The 24,060-nt window shown below is 38.9% G+C and overlaps 1 protein-coding gene across 2 annotated transcripts; it reads right to left on the bottom strand.

Moving 5' to 3' along the window:
* Positions 1 to 556: 556 nt before the first annotated feature.
* Positions 557 to 24,060, bottom strand: LOC113436919 (solute carrier family 2, facilitated glucose transporter member 5-like). 2 transcript variants are annotated; one of them, XM_026701658.2, is made up of 12 exons: positions 23,786 to 24,060; positions 19,014 to 19,112; positions 18,471 to 18,631; positions 17,513 to 17,637; positions 15,773 to 15,918; positions 15,034 to 15,166; positions 13,603 to 13,790; positions 12,108 to 12,218; positions 5,257 to 5,358; positions 4,668 to 4,743; positions 3,132 to 3,259; positions 557 to 2,263 (listed from the first exon to the last, which is right to left on the bottom strand). In XM_026701658.2, exons 1-12 carry the CDS (start codon positions 23,843 to 23,845, stop codon positions 2,015 to 2,017), a joined length of 1,578 nt encoding a protein of 525 aa, XP_026557443.2. In that variant the 5' UTR covers positions 23,846 to 24,060; the 3' UTR covers positions 557 to 2,014. The 2 variants fall into 2 exon arrangements, with proteins under 2 accessions (XP_026557443.2, XP_087788993.1); XM_087932867.1 differs by having other exon boundaries at positions 3,191 to 3,259.

Below are 24,060 nucleotides of genomic sequence, written 5' to 3'. Positions count from 1 at the left end.
TGCTTCAATTTATTACTAAAGCACCAACTGATACCTCAATCTGACACTTTTCTCAAATAGCTTGACGAGACAGTTTCAGTGACAGAGAAACCTTGTAAGCCTCTCTGGTTGGATTCATACTAATATGATTTGTTTGGATTTGGCATAATATTTTGTGTGATTTTAGCCACATAGTTTTGAATTATTTCTTGTGGCTTAGCATGATATACCAGCCACTATATTGCAAAATCTTGATTTGAGATGCAAAATTTTATTCATCAAGTGTTTGCCTTGCAAGCTAAATGACAAACTTTGTAGCAGATCTTATTTCTGAGTGCTCCCTCCCCAAAAGAAAAATTAAGAAAAACTTTCAATTTCAAATATGATGAGATCATATTAAGAGCTGAATCTTCCATCCCTTTTTATCTATATCTACACTGTCACAATATTATAGAAGTAATGGAGAAATAATTGAATGGAAATGTTGGTTGCAAATGGGCATATCTGCATGCATGTTTCAGTTGCTTAACTCAATGTATATAATTCATATAAAGATTGCATTATGCACACAATTCTGTTAATTGTATATATTTTTTTATTTAAGGGCAATTGCAATAATAAGTCATCTGTAGGGAGTTACAGCATCATAAATGCAACCTTCCACTGGTTGGACTTGCTTGCTTTATGATATCATGAGATGTGTTTTGTAATTTTGATGTCCTCATGGTTAGAAATGATATATATATCTTGTTGTATCTGAAAGCTTTGGTTTCTATAAATTTCATATTTTCTTTCAACCGTCCAGATGGTTGGTAGCCTTCATTGCACTTCATGCAATCAAATTGCATGATTTTAGTGTGGCAAGAAAAAGTACTGCCTAAATTTCCTCCCAAAACCAGAATCCCAAATTCTAACATTATAAGCAAATGCTATATTTCCCTGAGAATTTTTCCCAAATTAATTATTTAAATTTAAAAGAGTGGTATAATCTTAGGTTTGTGGGGATATGACCATTCTTTTCCCACCCCGTAATATTTTTAAAATCATTGTAAATTCATATTTTATATTTCTTTTGAAAACAGAACAATCTATATTTCTCCATTCCATGGATTTATTTTATGCCAAGCCATTTTATGCTAAGGCCAATTGCCTTTAGTCATTGGCCAAAATACGATAGTAAGGAAAGTCATGCCTCAGAAGATCTTGGCAAATTTTAAATGCCATGCAGCAAAATGGACACTTACTTAATTATGGCACCTTCTACACAGCTGCTAACTTCTCCTCTGAAACCATAATCAACTTCTGAGTGTTCTCACTTGTCCCATTGAATGTCAGGTCTGAACAATTGTGAAGCACTAAAAAGTTACTGCTATCTGATACCTCACCTCTTCTTTTTATGGAAGGGAGGGAGGAAGGGAGAAAAGGAGGAAGGTCCACCAGTCCATGGTTGCTGCAGAACAAAAGGGAGATCAAAGTTGCCTCTTACAGCAATTAGAAAACAGTCATTATTTTAAATATTTTGATTTCTGCTTTGTCTTTAACAGCTTGTTTTGGCAGCTTGGGACACTTTTGTACTTTGTGGAGGTTTAGATAGGAATAAGAGGTGCCTTCTACTTTCCAATGTTTGAACAAAAGAAATCTGAAAAGTGTAACTATGCATTCTTAGTTGGCTTGACCAGCTGTCTGCCTGTTATAAGTTCCCCATGTCTGCTGTTAGGTTTACAGAAAATAGGCATTCTATCCATTGCATTTGAAACATTTTCACCGAGCAGTTTCCTGAGAATATTATGAATTATTTTATAAAGAAATGAAAGTAAAAGAAAGTAGAACATGCTAAAAATGAGAGGCAGGTGATAAGAGGCAACTTCTCTCTAGGTTGGAATGAGAAGTTGTTCTGTCTTTTTCCACAGGATCTTTTTGTATTGACCGGAGAGAGAAAACAAGGAGCCAGATCATCTTCCCTTGGTCAGGGACAGAAGACAGCTCATCAGGATGGCTTCCCCTTTGCAGGGAGATAAAGATGAATTGAAGAGCCTCATGGGAGATTTGATATTGATCCAGAGAATTCCAAGGAGCTGTTTTCCAGGGCTCCATAGCCATTTAACTTGACCATCTTGAAAGAATCGGGCAAGTTAGAGAAGAAGGTAGGGCGAGAGGAGGTGAAGAAGTGGCTGATTTCCACGAATGTCTTATTTTTAGTCTCAGGGATCATGAAATACACATACAGTGCAACTAGAAAGCAGATAACACAGAAGACCAGGTAGGAGAAAGCACCAGCTGACATCTGAGATAGAAACAAGGTTGGGTCAGAACAGATTAAAAAAAACTGGCACTGGCATTCCCCACCGCCCATCACTTAATCTAGCCTTCCCCATTTGGTGGCCTCCAGATACGTTTACATTTCAGCTCTCACAATTCCCAATCAGTACGGCAATAACAACATAGGTTAAGAGAGGGTGAACTGGTCCAATATAGGAAGAAACACCATTAGTACGTTGAATATTTAAAGTTATTTCCCTTTATCAGATCCTTTACTGCTTTACCAATACAGTTTAAGAAGCTAGGAAGTTCTCTTAAATCAAGTCAAATAATTAGTCCATCTCCCTTGGTGTCAATTATAGAGATAATTACTACTGTCTGGGAATCACAAGGGGACAGGAGTCCTGCTTATTGGGTGGCCAGGAATGATTGCCATGACCAGCTCAGTTTTGTTACAAATTCTCTTCTCTGTAACTTAAGAGGACTGAGCTCTTGTGATTCCCAAGAGGCTTAGGGAAATTTGCAATGCCAGATTTTGAAAGATGGAGTCTTTGCTTCAGGACTAACTTGATTGGTGCTCCACTAGCATTTTCAGCTTGGTTAGAATCCAGACAATCTGTTCCGGTCCAGATAATATATCCTGTCCCCTCACAGCCCCAGCCAGAATTGTCTATGATGAAGGATGGTTGATATTGCAATTTTCCAACTGTGGGGGGGGGTCTATTTACTGGTGGGGTTTGGGGCATGATTCCACACCTAAATGTTCTGCTCCACCTGTTGACTTATTGACAGTCCCCAACTGCAGCAGTGCAGGCCAATATACTAAGGGGACATAGTGTGTGAAGCATTGTCCTTGCCGAGGGAGGCAATCACAGCTCCCAGACCTATGTTACCTGCAAGAAGGGAAACACAAAGCCGACAGTGAAGTTCGAGAGCCAGTTGAGGGACCCACCCACAATATAAGCCGATGGCCGATGTGACTGCTTGAAGAGTTCAGCTGTCATCAGAAATGGGACGCCAGCTGTCAGAGAAAGACTGCACTCAGTACCAAGTAAATTAGTCAGGGTCCTACTTTACCTGGCTCTTGGGAGGAAATGTGCTTGAATCAGACTCAAAACCACCCGCTGACAAAACTGGGACTGAAGACAGAATTTTGGAGGGAGGGTAATATAATAGCATTGCTCCACAGCCAGTAGGATTGTCGGCCTAGTTGCTAAGGCAACAGTGATATGGTTATTTTTCTCTTTGTTGTCCGTGTGCCCCCCCCCCCAGTGTTTTCACATGTTTGAGCCATCCCTTCAATAGCTGAAATTACAGAGCACTTTTCAAAGGGCACGAAGTGTCCCGAATTGTTTTACGATTCAGCTTAGTTCCACACTCAAATCATGTAATACAATGCTGGTACCTTTAAGAGAAGTGTTGCCTGTGATCCTGACACCATCCTTTGCCCTGGTGCAAAAGAACTACCCTTTTTTATCCAGCCACAATTTAAACAGCACAGCTGCTTTTTTGGAAGCACAGAGAGTAGTGCTTCCTAAAACGGTTGTGGGTTTTTTCCCCCTCCAAGCCTTAATAAAAAATTCTACCCATGAAGTATTCAGAAAAAACACTGAATGAGCATTGCTTACAGATCACCCAGAGTGGGAAGAGAGATATTTTTATTTTAAAAGTCAGATTCATCATTGTTTGTGAACAATGAGCCATTAAAATCCTAATTAAAGATGTAATTACAGTGAATAAATTCTTGGCCGACAATGAGTTATGGATTTGTTAGAAGCTCCACTAATACATCAATTGGGTAAACCAGCACCCAGCTCGTCCATCATATTTAGAGTGCTCTGCATTTGCCTCTTGGTTAGCAGCAGGCAGAGGAATTGCCTCTGCAGCACAAAATAAAGAAACAGCAAAACTCAGAGAGGCAACTTGCACCTTGACACTTCAAAGGGAAGGCGTTATTGCCTTGAGCTCCTGAACAAAGGTGTGATATAAATTAAATAAATAAAATGAACAAACGAATGAAGAAATGAATGGATGAATGGCAAGATATTTTTGCCTTATTCTTCTGGTCTAGAAATATAATAAATAAAATGAATGAATGAATGACAAGGCTGGTCATATAAATTTGTACATTGTCCCTCTACGTCTGATCTTCTGGTAGTCCAAAACTATACAATCAAGGTTATAGTATGCCAATGTCAACCAATTCTAAATGCATGTAACAAAATCCTATTTAGGACAATGCACATAAAATAAAACTTGCCACTATCCATTCCATCTCTTCAACATACCAATTTATTGAGCATTTTATTAATTCTTTTCTTCTTTTTAAGTTTGATGCTAACTGCAATTCTTCTGATGCATAGTAATATAGAATAAAAGTTTTGGTATCTTCTTATTCCTCAGATACTTCTCCTGCTCCGCAAACTTACCTGGTCCTATGCAAAATCCTGCAATGATTCCGATCACAAAAGCCACGCTGATGTAATGCATCCAGGACACACTTGACTGCAAAAATGACATCCAATTGTTGGGATTTGTTAATGTAAAATGCAAATAGTTACTTTTCTCTTAATCACAAATCCCTAAATTGCCTATATTCCAGTTCTGCATTCTATAAGTCCTATCTGTAGACTCCCAATTATGCTAATTTTATTGTTTTTGTTTGTTTGGAGTGATAGTCAATATTCTAGTGTCCTGGATCTAACTTTTCTATCCTCCTCTTCTGTCCTCCAGTTTTGCAGCTCAGCTTTTCATATTCTGATTAAGATTTCAGAAATGGTAGGATTCTTTTGCATTTCCTTAATTGTGCCCACTTTCATCTTCAGGGTGTTTTGCATTCATCCACCAGAGCTACTTTATTTTTCTGCTTTAATTTTAAGATAGAAAAAAAGCAGCTCTGAGAGCCTTCACACACACACACAAAAGTCACTACTGTCACCTCTAAAACCACAGCCTGAAGTGAAAATCAGATTCAAATTAGATTACTTGGTGTGCCTCTATGCAGAAATATGTTTTTACCTGAAGCACCAGGGACAGGGTGATGCCAGCACAACAGATGCCCATAAAACAGAAGCCAACTATGAGGAGAGAACGACGTCCCACCTTCTCAATGGTGAAACACTGCAGGAGAAAAGTGGGCACAACAAGGATACTGGCTGTTAGATTTTATGTTTCTACATGCAAGTACATGCTACAAAAAACTGATCGTTTGCATTTTTAAATTAATTGATGTTATTTGCACAGTTTGAACTCCAGCACAATTTTTCTTCACATTCTATGCTTTTGCAAGAGTGCTCTCAAATTTAAAAATGTATATAGAAATGCATAGATTTGGGAAATATATATCCAAAAGAAAGTTTTATGGAAAAGAATTATCTATTAGAGAATATTGCATAAGAAATAAAAGGAAATTTTCTTGGAAATTAAATTTTTTGGCATTTTTATATTTAGTACCGAAAGGACAGGATTTCTGACTGCATTAACTAAATTTACATTGATAGAGTACACACCAGGCAAGCATACTGGGAAGACACAACAATGCTACAAAGAATTATTGCTATAGAGTAAATTGAAAAAAAAATATTATTTTGTGCCATGTAAAACAGCCAGAATGTCAGCCTCTAAAATTGTACCAAGATTCTTTAAAAGAACAATGGGACCACTGAATTTTCTGAATGAAATATTCTAGGATCCAATATACTTACTCCCTTAAGTATAATGCACCAGAATCAAGTGGGAAGGAAAGATTTAATTGAGGAAGTAGAAGTGAAAGAAACATTAGACTATTTAATGCTAGAGTTCTTTATTTTAAGGGAAACTGAGCATAGTCCTGTGTGTATCTTGGATTCCCAAAAAAAGTATATTTTAATAAACTCAAAGCAATTATAAGTAGGATCCCATGACAGGAGAACTAATGTAAAAAGGATCTCTGGTGGGCAGAAGTTCTAAAGCAAGAGAGACTACAAACAATTCCACTAAGAGAAATAATGGACAGCAGAAGCCGCAAATGTGACTAGTGAAAATAGTCAGGAAATAGAAAGAGGGACAGATCACAAAGGAACAGATAGCTATCCAGAACTATTGTTAACTAAACAAAATCTCAGATTGAAATAAGGTTAGGAGAGGATTCTAATACTAATTTAAAAAAAAAAATTTTTTTTAGATACATTCTAAATAAACGGAAAAGGAAAGAATGAGCTACTTAATGAAAATGGCAAAATGCTAACAGGTAACAAAGAAAAACCAAAATTATTCACTTCCTATTTTGGGTCAGTCTTCTCCAAGAAGAAGAAATGTTTTCCATCAGGAAATTGTTCAAAACAGGATAAGAGAAAGGACTGAACGCTTATTGATCAGACATATGATTCCAAGCAATGTGAGTTTCCTTGAGTAAAGCCAGCTGTCTGACCTCCCTTGAAGAAAGCAATAGTGTAGCCTCTCCTTAAGAAGCCATCATTTGGAAAAATTCCCTAATATTTTCTTAGTCACTCACGCTAGCCATCTCTTGCATGGATATACAATGTTTTCCACAGTCTACTACTGGGCTACAGCTGGCCCAGAATGCATCAGTTCGCATCGTTATGGGTGCATCTTAGTTTGTCCATGGGAAACCATTACTTTCCAAGTTGCCATGGCTATCTATTGGCGTCTAGGTGGAATTCAAAGTCCTAGCTGTTACCATACTTCTTCATATACCACACTGTTCCATATTGACAGACTTGTAACCCAATGTTCCCATTGGTCCGCTTTAACCGCTACCTGATTGGACAACCAGGGCGGCTGTGATTGGCTCGCTAAGAGTCTGCCGCGATTGGTCAAAACCAAGCGCAGGAGACTTAAAGCGATGTCATTGGCCACTAAAGCCCCGGCAAGCTCTATAAAAGAGCCGCCGCGGCTGCTATTCTTTTGAGCTGGTTTTAGCCGATAAATAAAGAGCTGTTGTTACTGAACCGAAGTCTCTCGTCTTTATGAGCCCGACCTTCCGAACTTAACACACACGATGGATATCTGTAGGACCACTCATGTCCAATTGAATCGCTCATCTTATAGAGCTGGTACACTGACCATGTTCCATGTCCCAACAATAAAACAGATTTGATGGGACCTCATAGACCAGGAGTGTCAAACTCACGGCCCACAGGCTGGATTTGTCACACACTGACCACGCCCATGCCCAGTTTAGTGAAGGGGAAAAAAGTTGTGATACATCATGTGACGATGGCGCGATGACATGAATTTGACACCCCTGTCATAGACTGACCCTCTTTCTGGCTCCTCTCTTGGCCAGAAAACATTCCCCTCTAATCCACATGGCTCTGACCTTGATGGTTTTTGGGATGCCTCAAAGACTTGGTTGTCAGGCAGGCTACTTTTGTGATCCTATGGATATTTTAGTTTGGGATATGTTTTCTTATAGGCTGGATTCATCAAGAACTGCGGCACCACCGACGCCATCTTCGGTGTGCGGATGCTGATGGAGGCTCACAGAGAGAAGAAAATCCCGCTCCACACCGCCTTCCTAGACTTGGAAAAGGCCTTCGACCGAGTCCCGCACGATCTCATCTGGTACGCACTGCGAGATCACGGCGTGCCTGAGCTGCTCGTACAATGGGTCCAACTCCTATACAGATGTCACAAAAGCCGTGTAAAAGCGGCAGCTGGGATATCAGAGGAGTTTAATATTACCGTCGGCGTACACCAGGGCTCTGCTCTCTCACCACTGCTGTTCATTCTGGTGATGGACACAATTACACATGACCTGTACACGCCCGCTCCATGGACGCTGCTCTCGCCGATGATGTGTTCCTGGCCAACCTGTGCAAGGCTGAACTCGAGCACCGAGTCCAACAGTGGCACGACCGCCTCGAGCAGTTCGGGCTCCGGCTGAACCTAAAGAAGTCCGAATACCTGACCACTGATAATGAAATGACAGGCTCCATCCACGTGAACGGGCAGGAGCTACCGCGCGCCTCCACCTTCAAGTACCTGGGAACTACTCTTGGGAAGAAGGCCTACTACAAACTGAGGTGGCAGCCAGGATCAATGCAGCGTGGGGCAAATGGAAGTCCGTCACGGGCGTCCTCTGTGACAAGAAGATGCCGATGCGCCTGAAGGCGAAAATCTATAACTCTGTGGTGCGCCCCGTGGCCATATACGGCGCAGAGTGCTGGCCGACGACCAAAGAAGCCGAAAGCAGACTCCAGATAATGGAGATGCGAATGCTCCGATGGTCGGTAGGCCTCACCCTACTCGATCGCGTCAGGAACGAAGAAGTGCGTAGACGGTTCAACGTCGTGCCCATCCCCACGGTCATGAGGCAGTCCGGCTACGATGGTTCGGCCACGTGAGCCGCGCCAAGGAAGAATCCATCATCAAATCTGTAATGAAGGTGACTGTCGGAGGAGCGAGACCGCGTGGTAGACCTAAACAACGCTGGATGGACACGATCAAGGCCGATCTAGAGATCGCGAAGGCAGACCCGACACACGTGGCAGACAGAGAGGTGTGGAAGCAGTACTCAAGGACATTAGCGGACCTCGCCCGAGCGCGAGACAAACGCTGAAGAAAAAGAAGAAGAAGAAGGATATGTTTTCTTATATATGATGTTTAATGTTGTTATTGTTTTGCTTTTAAAATGTGTTGATTAATTTACTGTATATTACCAAGACTGTTTTTGATTATGAAGGTCTTTATCATCTAGAATATTATTTGGCTTTATGTAGAATCCACTTGGATTTATTGTATATCGGAAATAAATTACACAAATAAATGGTAAACATTATGTGTGAGTTTAATTTTCCAGTAGCACATAAATTACATCTAGGATACTGAAGGAACTAGATGATGTTCTGGCCAAGTATTTATGTATTATTCAGGAGGAATGGTGAAATGTTATGTGACAGCAGGAGAGCAAATCCTATCTTTAAAAGATCTTGCAAACTACAGATCAGGCAGTCTGAGTTCAATATATGGGAAGTCCGTAGATCATAAACTGATTAATCTGTAAGCACCTTGGAAACAATGTATTATTTACCAGAAGTTAGTGTGAATGATTAGTTGTATCTCATTATTTTGATCAGACAGTTTTCTTAATAGAATGTGGGAATTTATATTATTCTAAGATAGCTTTATTTCAGTAAAGCATATAATAAAATACTTTCTATATGTTGATTAGCTAGTTAATAAAATATGAGCTGGATGTCATGACACATAAGTGGAGACATAATTTAATTGTTTGAAAATATGACTGAACATCAAACTTGAGGAATGTATTGAATGAGAGTGCCTACAAGAATCAGTCATGGATATTCTACTCTTAAAAATGTTTTGTTTGTATAGATAGTCCTTGATATACAACCATTAATTTAGTGACTGTTCAAAGTTACAATGTAACTTGTGACCATTTTTCACACTTATGACCATTGCAGCATTCCTATGGTCACACGATCCAAATATGGATGCTTGGTAACTGGTTCATATTTATGATGGTCCTGGGTTCAAGTGATTACCTTTTGTGACCTTCTGACACGCAAAATCAATGGGGAAGCCAGATTGACTTAAAAACCATGTTACTAGTTTAATAACTGTGGTGATTCACTTCAGAATTGTAGGCAAAACTCACTTAACCAACTGTCTCACTTAGCGACACAAATTTTGGCTCAATTGGGGTCGTAACTCAAGGACTACCAGTAGTAACATTTTAATTGAAGTGATGCAGGGAATATTTACTAAATCTGTAGATAAAGAGACACAGAAGAATGTAGGAGTAAAAATCAAAAGACATTAATAAGTTAGAAACGTGACTTGAAATCAACATGATAAAATCGATCAGAGTCCATTATAAAGTTCCTCACATAAATCAAATACCCAAGAATAGAATGACATATACTTGGCTTGGCAACAATACTTGTGAAAGCAATCTTGGTATATATCTTGATTACTGTGTTTATTTCTGGGCCAGAGGTGGTATTCAGCAGGTTCTGACCAGTTCTGGAGAACCAGTAGCAGAAATTTTGAGTAGTTCAGAGAACCGGCAAGTATTGCCTCTGACTGGCCCCGCCCCCATCTGTTCTCTGCCTCCCGAGTCCCAGCTGATTGGCTGGGTCTTCTTTTGTTGCCCTGTGCAGGAGAACGGAGCTGGAAAGCAGGTTAGTGGGGGTGGGGAGGGAATGGGGATTTTGCAGTATCCTTCCCCTGCCACACCCACACCCACCACACCACACCCACCAAGCCACGCCCACAGAACCAGTAGTACCTTTTTTTGAATCCCACCACTGTTCTAGGCACTACGCTATACAGTACAGATTGTTAATATAGAAGCATACTGGAACAGGTTCAGAGAAAGGCAGTGAAGATGCCTATAGGATTAGGCACCAAGTGCTTCTGACTAACTGAAGAAGCTTCTTGGATGAAAAGTAAAATATCTTCGAGGAAAAACAAAGTCCAGTTGCCCCTTGAAAAAAACACCTTTGGGTGTCTATTATATGTCTTCTAGTATGACAATAAATATTTAATTCCTAACTGTAGTTGTACAAACCTTGTGCCTAGTTTGTGCCTGCCTTAGGGGTGGGAGTCTGACAGCTAAAGAGACATATGAAACCATTCTTTAAATACCTAAAACATGTCATATGGAAGAGTTGCTCTCAACCATTCCAGAGTGCAAGATTTGGAATGACAGATTTAACTTACGAGGCAGTAAATTCCAAGTGAATATTAGAAAATGTTCCAACAGTAGGAACAATGAAGTGAGTTGTCCAAAGCTGTGGAGGCAAAAAATCAGAAAGAGTCTGGTAGCCATCTTTCCCAACCGACACATTTTTAAAAGGCATAATCCTGATCTCCTTCTATTGCCTCAAGCAGAGTCTTGACATTCTTCTACCTGGGTTGCTTTAATTTGGAATCCTGCAGTGAGATTGGAGGTGGTGGTGTGGTGTGGAGGTGTTAGACTTGATGGCCTAAACAGTTCTTCCAAGTATGATCTATGAAGCTGAAAAGGAGAGAGCCTATTTGATTAGAATTGATGGAAAGGGACAGAGAGGTAGGGATTTGTAGATATATCCCTGGAAGAAACGAAAGTCTAGACAATTAGAAATGGCCTCTGGCACTATCCCACAATTGGGAAGGGATGCTAGAGTAAAGGAGATATCCTGGGATGCTGAGTCTATATTGCCAAGTTGGGAGAAAAGAAGCTGCCAGAAGGAAGCCAAAGCAGAGAGGCTGCTGACAGCAGAAAAAATGCCTGTAATTTTATAACCAACCTCAGTGCCTCCATTGGGGGCCATTTTTGTTGGCACTCAGGAGCAATCAGGCTGATGGAGTGATGAGCCTGCCAGAAGCAGGCATTGCTGATGGGCAGCAAAGACAGTCAGAGGATGGAAGAGCTATGGGTCTGTGTAAGAGGGAGAGAGGTGTGGGTCAAACACAGGCAGCCCTCCTGGCCCAGCGGAAAAGTTGTCTCAGCTTGGCTGAAATCTGGAATCAAAGGACTAGCAGCTGTTACATTAGACTCCCCTATTATAATAATATTGGGGCTTGGATTTTCAGTAATTGATACCTCTGCTCTAGCAAAATAAACAAACCAAATTCCCACAACAGGGATGCTTTTATATTGGGATTACTAGAGTTCTCATCCAAGTTTCTCAAATATTCCAGCTCACGTATTTCTAGAATCCCATAGCTTAATATTATTTTGTTCAGCCAAGTTTATTTCCCTAGTTGTCCAGCTTTCCCAAGTTGGCTAAAAGCTCTGGGAATTGTAATCCAAACAAATATGGAAGACAACAGGTATAAAGGCTGGATTAATCCGAAAATCACCTTAAACATCATTATTTTTAGGGAGAGACATTCTACCCCTTACTGCCCACACTTACGCCTATTAAGCCAGCAACAACCTCAATAGCACCAGTGCCCACGGTAGTGTAAGGGATATCAGGATCAGGAATGCCAGCATTCTCAAATATAGCATTTGTGTAAAACCAGATCTGTCAATGAAGAAACAAAGACATAAATATGTGTTGGTTTGATTTGTATTTAGTTTTCATAACTCTTGGGAAGTTCATCCTGGGAACAGCTCAACAGAAATAGGAAACTATTGTATAAGTCCAGCCAGTTTTAACAACACATCTATTCAGTTTTGTTAATACGGCCTTCCACAAGCATTTCAGATTTTCAGGCAGGAATCATACAAATTTGCACAGCCTGGGAAGTGAGCATGAGATTTTTGCGCGCAAAGCGTATGTTGTGTTACTGAGCAATGGTTTTCTTCCCCAATATAATACTTATATCTGATTACATTCCCTAATAAAATACTGATAATAAGTGGTAAAGGAGTTGAAATGGTGTAACAATTAAAAGACTAGAATATTTCCCTTACAAAGAACTGTTACAATATTGGGATCTGTTAACTGAGAGCCAAGATGGGCTATGGAGTGCACAATAAGATGTAAGCACATTGTGAAAATATGAACAGGGAAAAAGCAATATATCTCCTTTTCACAAATACAATTATTAGAATTCAGGGAGATTTACTGAAACTAAATGGGGAAGCTTCACAAGAAAAGTATCTCCTCACTGAATGCAACATGAAACTCCAGGACATATCTGAATTACAAAATTCCAGATGACCACTAGATGGCCGGAAATAGTTATATATGCAACCTGGACTTGGTAGTCTTACTATAGTGGGAAATAGAGCTGAACTACATGATCTCTTAGTCTGATTCTGTTGGCCTCTTATTTTCTTATACATCATAAATAGCATTTTCAATCTTTGAATACAAATCAATGGGGCTTAATTAAAACAGTTTGGGACACTGGCCAACCTTAAATGCCTAGGCTTGGAAGCTAATTAGAATTGGGAGATTGGAAAACATTCTCAAAATATCCCAACTTATTCCCACAAGGTTGCTTAAAAAGCTACATGGGTATCAAATCCCCATGATTTGAATTTCAGAAGAAGAGACCTATCTGCACTTACTAAAAGTTTGTGCAGGAACATCACTCTATTTTTGTTTTGTACTGAAGTTTCGGAAATAGAAAATTGTTCTAGCGCACAAAGTTATTGTGAGAATGATTACTCCTAATTATTTGAAACAGGCAATGTTAAATGGATGAATGACTTTGAGCTGAGCAAACTCTTCTCAACTATCTCTCTGGTGGTCAGTGCTCTATGCTTTTCTGTCCTCACAACGAAGTCGGTAAAAATAGACAGGGACCTGAGAAAAACGTTTAAAGAGGGAGAGAGGAGGGACAGGTCACACTCCACTTGATCCTGAAGTTACAGAAGGAAAAAGAGGATTAGCAGCACCACAGTATTGTGATTGCACTCTAATCCCAAAGATTATGACCTAGCACGTTTGTTCTTACCGCATCAATTCCAGAGAGCTGCATACCCATGTTGATCACTACTACAGACAGTACTTGAAACCGCACAGAATGATCTGAGAGCAGTTGCCATACAGACACAGCTTTCACTGAGGCAAGTGAACGCTTTTCTTCCTCTATCTCCGCAATGGTATCCTGCACATTATGTTGACCAAGGAACAAGCTTAATGCTGTAAGATGAGAACAACATACGATTTAATTTACATCATTACTAAAAAAAAAATGTGTGTGTGTGTGTATGCGTGTGTGTGTGACATTTATAGCAATTCAATATAAATATAATTTATATTAATTTTATACTTACATCACATAAAAATTTATTTCAGCAAATAATTATTATCAATGAGGCCAAATCAAGCAGTCTTTTTTGGAATTACCAAAATGGATTAGAATGACCAGACTTTTAATGACGCTGCACTTGACTTTAGTAAAGGAAATATAGTAGATAAAAATACATTGCCATTTGAAATATTGTTAGGCATTAGATTAATTATACTGCATTTTCAAGTACTGGGTGATGTATTAAAGAGATGCAAAGGAAACCTTAATTACATGAGAGTCAAAATGGGAAAATGAAGCCAAATTATACTACATATTATTGGCTGGAATCCCTAATATGTCAGTTAAATTTGGGACCAGGAATAGGCATTCAGTACTAACTCAGACAAAGAAGTCAGTTAGATTGCCCTGAGCCACTTTTGGGCTAAGGCAACTTCACTGGATAGCTGTTATAATAGAATGATATGAATGCCAGCTTGAGGAAGATTTTTAAAAAAATCTTTTTAAAAGGCTTCTATGTCACTTCAGTATTCACAACTCAACATGGCTCATGGAAATAATATAAATATTAGTCAGAGAAAAAGAACAAAAACTTTTCTGACAACCTGGAAACTTATATGAACTTTTTGTTGAAAGAAAAATAATACGATGATTTATAAGCTTTAAGATTAAAAATAAAAAACCTGAAGGAACATGTAGTAATACTGAAAAGGGAGGTGACATTTTAATTATCAAAAAGAAAGCTGGAAGTTATTGTATTTCATTTTCTTTCTTTCTTTCTTTCTTTCTTTCTTTCTTTCTTTCTTTCTTTCTTTCTTTCTTTCTTTCTTTTTGTTGTTTTATACCTTATATCTTAATAAATAAATAACACCAATACAGTAACCGTAATATAATAAAACCATAAATAGTTCTATCCAGACAGAAAAATCAGTCATAATTATCCTTAACCATTGTCAAACCGCCAGTAGATCATCAGAATCTAATATTTCATCTCAGGCATTTTCTATCACTCCTGTCTAAGTCATCAATTGCTCTTAGAAAAACCTGATTTTTCCATTCTTCCTAAGAAATCTCTGTCCCTACTTAACATTGGTTACAGTATGGGGAACAAATAGCAGTATGCGTTCAGCTTACCTTCAGCAGCTCCATGGACATTATTTTTCTCAATAAGCAAGTAACGAGGGCTTTCAGGAAACCAACTCAGTAGCAAGAGCTGCAGAAAAGCAGGAACCACCACTACAGAAAGGAAAAGAGGCCAATAGGCATCCTAGAAAGAAAGTTCCCAACATAAGTTTATTTATTAGCACTTCCCCAAGCAAAAATAACATGTGATGCAGACAGGTGCTCAACAGCTTTGCCTATGATCAGCTTTCTTTCTATAGCTGCTGCCCTTCATCTTCGTTCAGGTTTATCATGAACAGGATAGTATGACTGGATTACTGGAAAGGTGGGTGCGTATGTAGAAATTAGAGTGGATAGAACAATATATATTATTTCTGGTATGTGAAAAATAATGGTCTCAAGCAAACTACTGAAGGCCAAAGTGAAAGATGGCGTTTAACTCACAGGCACACATGTGTTACACGAGAAATAAACAACCTGATGAGCAGAAACATTGGAAACAAAGGGCTTTGTGAACTACTTGCAGAAGCTCTGTATGCTTGGAGAAGCAGGCAGCATGGAAAAACAGATTTGGGCTTCAAGGAAGCCGAATCCATTTACCTTATCTAAACCAGTGGGAGAACAACTCTGGGATAGAAAACGGTGCTCTTGCCATTTCTTCAGCTGACTTCCCAAACAGCGGAGGGACTGGATTTCATTGGTTCCTCTGTCTTACCTCATTTCATCCAGAAAGTGAAAGTATAGCATTTACCTCCCCCAGAAGCTCTGGAAGGCCCAGGACTTGGGCAGAAAAGACCCCCAGACAAATAAAGATGCTTGGAACCAGGCCCAGGAATCCCCGATGGTTCTTTGGGGCAATTTCTCCCAAGTACATGGGCACCACACTGAGGCAGATGCCTGACAGAGGGATAGAAAAAGAAGAAAGATGATGTATTTCCAACATTTTTATATTTAGCTGATATCATACAGTATTTGATAATTTAATCCCATTCTGTAAGCCACCTAGAGTTTCTTGTGATTGAGGCGACATTCAAGCTGACAACTGAATAAACGAAATAAATAATTAAAAAGTCACCTTTACAGTAAAAAGATAAAAATGTGATACCATTATAATTAGTTCATTATGGCATGACATTTCTTAGGAAAACAGCCTAATTCAGACTGCTTTTGAAATGAATCTGTAGTCAATTACTTAGGAACATGCTAGGCAAGGATTCAATTCCTGAATTAAGAAGGTGACATTTTTCTTTTCATTTCAAGACAAGCTCAACGGGGAACTTTATTTGCAAATGAAATAGCTAGCTCAACCTTCTTCAATCTGCTATCCTTCAAATTGGGCTACAGTGCTCATAATTTCTAGTCAGTGTCTCATATTACCTGGGAATTTTGTAACCTCTAGTCCAGGGGTGTCAAACTCGATTTCATTGAGGGCTGCATCTGGGTTGTGTTTGACCTTGAGGGGCCAGGGTGGGCATGGATGGGGTGGGCGTGGCCAGCTCAACGTCACTCATATTGTGAGTGCCGATGGTGGCTCTGCCAGTGAGAACTGGCTCCCAAACTCAGTTTTTGGCTGTGACGGCCTGCTGCAACCTCTGCTAGCAAAAATGGAGCTCAGGAGGGCTGCGCCATTTTCCCTGTCAGAGGCACCATGGTCTGGTTCTTCACTATTTCCAAAGTGGCCTCCAGGCCAGATCTAAGCACGCCCCGGGCCTTGAGTTTGACACCTCTGCTGTAATCCAATATACCTGGAAGACACTAAGATGGAAAAGGCTAGTGTAAATGCTATTTTGTAGTGGTTGCCTATTTTCTGGTTGCCAGAAGGTTCAGAGCCCCAAAACTTGCATGTGGGGTGAGAGTGGGAAAAGGGATTATTTTCCATCTAATTCTGAGACCTGCACATTTGTTGCATACATGCCCATTGATTTGACAATCATTTATTATTATGCCTATAGCAATTGTCTTTATACCTTTTCGGACCGCTTTCACTCAGAACGATCATTTTGTTTACTTTCTTAACTAACTTTTCATTTGTATAATGATGGTCCTATACATTGTAACCACAGAGAAATCTGTTGCAACGCAAAAAGTGTGGGAGACCAGAGATAGGCTGCATACATCTCTCCAAATTCTGCAACAGTTTGTAGCTTCAATAAAAACATTCCAAAACCACAATGGGATTAAAAGATCAATGCTTCTATAAAAACTGCAAAAACTAATTCATGTATTTGACTTACTTTATGGAAACATAAGGGAGAAAGCATATTGATACAGAAAGAGAGGCCCTTGGTAGTCTCTGAGCTTGGTTGTTTTCTTGCAGATGTCTCATTACCCAAACTAGGTAACATCATCATGACTAGCACACTGATGATGTTACCTAAGTTGGGTAATGAAACATCTGCAAGAAAACAACCAAGCTCAAAGACCACCAACGTCCCCTCATTTCAACCCCGAGTTACAAATATTCTCTTTTATTAATGCAGCAAGATCTTACCAGAATGAATCCCTATGATGAAGCGTCCCAAAATGACCATTTCAGGGGATCCCAAGTAGCGGCTGAATCCCATTAACATGCCAGCCAACAGAACAAGGAAGTTGCTACGGATCAAAGTGCCATTCCTGGTAACGAAAAGACAAAATATTCAATTGTTCTCATATTTTTATTTTCTTCTACCTTCCCAAAATTGTCTTACCACAACCCCATTTTCTTCTTTATCCTAAAATAGATTGGCATTCCCCTTTCTTAATACCCATGAGGACTATTTATCAGATGGAATAAGAAATAAACTGCCCAGCCAAACAATTCATTGTACACTGCTGTATCTAGTTTGATGATTTTGATAACAAAAACTTAGAGCAAAAAAAGGAGAGCTTGCTAGAGCATAAATACAGATATTGTTCTTATGACAGCATAAATGATTCAGAGAGACTTTAAATTAAATGCAGGGCATGACTGAAAGGTGGACAAAAAGGAACAGGTCAGGCTTTTCTCAGTATGTCAAGCTGATTAACTCAATTATCTATTTAATTATTTTCATTATTTAAATTCCTCCTTTAACAAAATGAAGTTCTAAGACAACCCAAGGACAATAAAAAGTGCTCATTTATCTTGAAAGTTAATAAACAGAAAATATATTTAAATACTTTAATATACTATAAGCAAGTTTTCTTATCCTGGTAATTTTCTTATGTGTTGTTCTACAGCAAACATCACTCACAGACAGAATATTGGGGATATTATCCATGCAGAATGAAAATTTTAACCTAACACACTGGAGATTACAAAAAAAATGTCCTAGGTGTGGCAGTGATTTCACGGTATATCAAGTATTGCTGCTAGTTTGCACGCTCTCTATGTATAATTGAGAATCACTACCTTATTATTTATTTATTATTAAATTCATTGGTCCCCCATCTTACCACATGGTAACTCTTGCTGACACAGCTCTTACCTCCCATATTGGGTGACCAGAATTCCCACAGGAAATGACCCCACAAAGCCTCCCAGGGCAAAAATGGAGACAGTCAGGGAGTACATGAGAGTGAGAGGTCCTTGAGCCAGGCCCTGCCCATAGCGTTGATACCATGTTGCATTGTAGAAAGCTTTGATGTGCTGCAAAAGGAGGGAAAGGAAGACTGATAAAGAGAAGATTGCCACATTTACCATGGTCAATTTTCACAAGGCCTGGGTCAGCTGAAGGCCAGTGATGCCTGGAGGGGATAATATCAATCAAAACACTGAAGAACACTGGAAAAAAGAAGAGAGCTAGCTATCTTGTTAAGGTCAGGAAATGGAAAGGGCTTTCTGTCAGATCAGTGATGGGAAATCCTGATTGTTTCTGAATTGTAGCTTCGTAAACCAGTCCACAAACGCAATGGTGAGAAATGTTGCGAATTATAGTTTAAGAACAACAGGGCAATCCGTTGCACCACTGCATTGTTCTGCTTGTTTAGGAGAAGAATAATTTCACTTTCCACCTTCTATTTTGCCTTACCACCGCTGGAGAGTTTACCACAGCCAGATTGAAGCCATACAGCATGGAGGATCCAAATGATGACAGGAGTGTAACAGCAAGAAGTGGAAAGGTCAGGTGCTAGGAGAGACAAATAAGAAAAGTCAAATCAAATACTGGTATATGATTTCTCAAGAGTTTACTGTCATTATTAGATGCTTATCCTGAATAAGCTTCCTCAAGGCTGATACCTTTTACATAAGATGGCATTATGGTTTCCAGAATTTCAACCAGATGGAGATGGGAAAGACAGAAGATGTTATCTGAGGAAGGCCTGTTCAAGCCATTACGTTTAACCTGAAATGGCACCAAGCATGTTTTTCCTAGGTTGCTTATTATTGATAATAATTAAAAAATGAGAACCAGCAGGGAAGGATGGAATTGATTTCCCAATATACTTTGATTCTATACTTTGATTATAGAAAACATGGATAATAATTTACAAAATATACCCTTTTCTCTGATCAGACCAGGAATAAGAAACCCTTGGTTCTCTGGAAACTCATATGCTGCTGCATTCAGTACACTAGCTGGGCTTGTTTGTAATCCATCAATGTTCAGCAATATCTGGAAAGTCACTGGATCCTTCTTTGTAATGGCAAAACCCATAGAAATCAACTAGAAGAAACTGTTGTTGATACGTCGGTCTTATATTTTACACAAGGCAAAGTAAATCTGCAGGAGGGATACCTCTGCAGGTTCCACTCTCAGAAAACTAGAATGAGGAAAATTTTAGACCATTCAGCGTAACTGAAGATGACGGGATCGCAATTAGATAGTACAAAATATGTCAGAAGGAGGAATCCAAGTTTATTTACAGATGGAGATTAATCCACAATGGGAATTAGGCATGCCTCTAGCCAGTCTGTAAATAGAACTTTTCCATTGTAGCTAATGCTAAACATTGAATCTGGGACCTAGAGAAAATGGACAGATGCTGACTAAACCTTAAATATCATGGCAATAGATTGCATTGTATATTTAAACGTGATATTGGTCAAGTGTCTCAGGTAGAATAAGCAACCACTTTACAAGTGATTTAACATTTAACTTTAGTTATTTTAACCAAATGGATTTTCCACCTATCACCTGCCATCTTAATTCTGATTTTCAATCACAAATCATATTGGGGAAAAAATCTAATCATAAACATACACTATGAAGGTGAAACATTAAAAAAGCATCAGTGCTTCAATACAAATCTCAGCATCCAAGAGAAAAAAAAACCTAAGGGATATCAACTGCATAATTGTACAATAGATAGCATGTGCTCTTGCGTTATCCTTAAAAGTTTGCTGGAAACCATTTTCACTTTGTGCTGGAAAGGTAATAGTGACAAGGCAGGAAGATGACCTTGGACAATGGGGCCTGCATGAGTAGAGTTCTTTATCTTTCATTCCCACCATTACACTTCAATTAGCCAGAAGACATGGACCAAATCCTCAGAATGAAGCTTGAAAAGTAAAAGTCACTACTCTGAATTGGACCCCAAAATGAGAAATAAATAATTAAAAAAAAAATCTAGTAAAATTTCTAGTATTTGTGGGATCAACCGAACTCATCAAAATATACTGAATAAACTAAACTAGATGTTACAGATAATCCTCAACTTATGACCATAAAGGACTGTGCCCATCATGGTTGTAAGTTGCAATAGTTGTAAAATAGACCACCCATGTGACTAACCTGAATTTATGACCTTCTTTACAGCAGTCATTAAGTGAACGCTAGAGACATAAAATGATTATTGTGATCCTTAAATGTACCAGTGATTTGTTATGAGCCAGTTTTGCCAAAAATAACTATTTTTTTTTCAAAGGTTGGCTTCCTAAAAATTGTTTGGTGATTATGATAGATCCCTTCAAACTGAAAATAAATATAATTTCAGAATGATTATATCATGTAAGAATCTTGAGAGATATATGAAATTGACTTTTAATGGCTGTAATGTACTTAATCACATAACACACTGCACAAGTGTGGGATAAAGGTATTTTGCTACATTTGTACTCAGTGTCTGATGCAACTTGCTGCAGTGTCCAACAATAATCAGCCAGTATTAATAGATTCCAGTTGTCCCAATATCATTTTTCCATTATGGCAATGTCCTGGTGAAAACTTTCACCATGTTCCTCACTGATTGCATCTACATTTTTGGGCAAGAAGTCCAAATGTCAATGCAGAAAATGAATCGTCAGTGCCCTTCATGGTTTTGTATGTCGTAAGAAATTTTCTAACCATCTGAATGTAGTTTGGTGCTCTGTACTTGCCAAAACAATTCTCAATTTTCAAATATTTTCCAGGAGAGTTTCTCTAGCTCCATCAACAGATCTTCAAATTGTGTGTCATTGATGACATATCTGATCTGTGGACCAACAAAAATGCCTTCCTTAAACTTGGCATCAATTATTATTGGAAACATCTGTCTTTACAAACAAAAACCTTCACCTTCTTTGTTCATCACCTTCACAAAAATTTTCATCAGTCCATGTTTTATGGGAAGCAGAGACAAACATTTCTTTGTTGGGTCAACAAGTAGTTCATATGCCATATTTTTCTGTCCTGGAACCAAACTCTCTTGAAATGGCCTTTTTAATAAACTAATGAAACTCTCTTGCATGGCTGTCCCATTCACATATGGAACAAAAGTACTTGGTATAGAGAGCTGAATTCCAAGGAGCAGAGCCACTATTTCTAGACCTCCGCAGATATTCCAGTTGTACTTGGTGTACTAGATGTGCTTCAACAATAGTTCCATGTTTTCATATGTTTCTTTCAGGTGTAAAGCATAGCCAACAGATACTGAAGAATGTATATTGCCATTGTGAAAAAACAGGAGATTTCTATAAAATTGTATGTGATAGGTTATATTACACTTATTTTTGTGATTAGCAGCCCCAAACCCATAAGATACATCCAAAAATGTTCAGTAAGGATATTCTTTGCTGCCCAGTGAAATTAGAAATAAATGCTGCCTTTTGGCAAAACCATCATAAAATGTACTCTTGAGTGTGAGACAGTGTGAATAGCTAGAATTGTGGGCCGATTGCTGAGTGCCCCAAATGTGACCACAAGACCATGGACAGGTAGCCATTGGAGCTTTGGAACTGGAACTTTCAATGTAAGTATCTCCAGGGAGGCCTATTGTAACTTCAAAGGGTTGTTAAGCGACCAGCTGCAAGTCGAGGACCACCTGTACCACCTCATGAGCAATCATAACATTATCTGCCTTCTCCAATACACTCAGGAGCCATAAAAACCTAAGCTGATAGAAGGCATGCCTGACTAGAGGATCACCCAAGAGTAGCTTTACATTGTTAGCCAGGAACTGAAAAGCAAAATGCAGCTCTATTGCACCAGGTCAACTGATAATATTTCAACACTATGTATTATTTGACCCATTTGGAAAGAAAGAGAAGATTTATAATGAGACGAAATGGAAGAGAATATCACAAAAGGAAGAAATCTTGGGACCCATTCAGCTAACACAGAACATTGGACAGAAAGAGAAGGACCAGCTATTAGATGGGTTTAGCTAATATTTGTCAGGAAATATAGAGAGACAATATGTTTTGTAACATGTTGTGTATCACCCAATTTAATACCATGAAATTGCTGAGAAAGGTATGCAGAAACTTTCTCTAAAACAACCTGTAGCAACTAAATTGGACTTGTTCAGTGAAAGCTGCTTTGGAAAGAAAACCTATTTTTCCCCTGGATGGATCCCATACATGTATATACCACAAGAGTAACAATATTGTAAAGGGGGCATTAAGAAAGGATTGATTATGTTTGTAGGTATAGGAACATGCAATTCAGTCAAAGAGAGATAATTAGTAAAAATACAAGACAAATGAGTAAGATGATGGAAAGGAAACTGATTTCTTCTTCTCTCTTCAATCTCCTGAAGTTTTGACTTAGTTTTTTCATGCTTGCCCAATATGTCAAGACACCAAATCATTACTACGTACATCCACATTTACTCTATCACTCCGGAATTACATCAGGCTCCATTACAGGCAGCATGTTTCACAGTGCTTCATACAGCCTTCTCTAAGTGGTTTGCAGAGTTAGCATGCTGTTCCCAACAATGTGAGGGCACTATTTTATCAACCTAGGAAAGATGGAAGGCTGAGTCAACCTTGAGCCAGTGAGAATCAAACTGCCAAATTGCTGGCTGCTGGCAGTCAGAACAATTAGTCTGCAGTACTGCATTCTAACCATTGCGGCACCAGGGCTCTTATATATTAATCAGCAATATATACAAATTTAAAAAAAAATCCTCCCAATGAGTGAAAGAAAATAAATAGGGGATGAATTTAGAACAAGGATGAATAACTTCCACTGAAACTTATTTCAATCAACCACTCAGCCAACTGTATGCAATGTGATTTGAAAAAAATCCCAAGGTTAGGTCATTATTTCCCAAAGACCTACTTAACAGCAATACAAATACAAATTGTTATTTCAGAGAAAGTGACCACTGCAACTGGAAAGATCTTAATTGCTCAAATCTACCGTACATTTTGGTTTCAAGTTTTTCAAGCTATACCCAGGAGAGCAGGAAGCCAATTCCACACACTCCAGAATAAAGGAAAACAGCCTTGGCCTGGATTCTTAGATGGGGTGTAATTAAAATTCCAGGGGACTAGGGGTACTTGAAAAATGCCAGATGATAAGACCACTCTTCCTTGAAAGGGAAAAATAATTGGGCAGGTGACAAATAAAAAAGTAAAAAAACAACAATCACTTACCCTTGTAATCTTTCTTGGGAATGGGGGGCTGTTGTCCATTTGTGAAATATAGCCCGGCATCTTATGACTTGATGATATGATATAAGCTTGGTAAAAAGAAGGGGAATTCCCTGGTTGTGAGCTGAGCAATCATTTCAGTAAGTCATGAATAGAATTTTTCATGAGAAAAAAAAAGGTGAAGACAGAAAAAAATAATAGAACATTGTAAAGAAACTCCTAGCCCAAGATAGGGAGCTCCCTGGCTCTGCCAAATGACAAACAGGCAGGAAAAGATA

The sequence above is a fragment of the Pseudonaja textilis genome, chromosome 4 (genome assembly GCF_049901715.1).
Source record: "Pseudonaja textilis isolate UNSWEBS1 chromosome 4, rPseTex1.2, whole genome shotgun sequence".
NCBI classification, from domain to species: domain Eukaryota; kingdom Metazoa; phylum Chordata; class Lepidosauria; order Squamata; family Elapidae; genus Pseudonaja; species Pseudonaja textilis.
This window is presented reverse-complemented; position numbering and strand designations above follow the sequence as displayed.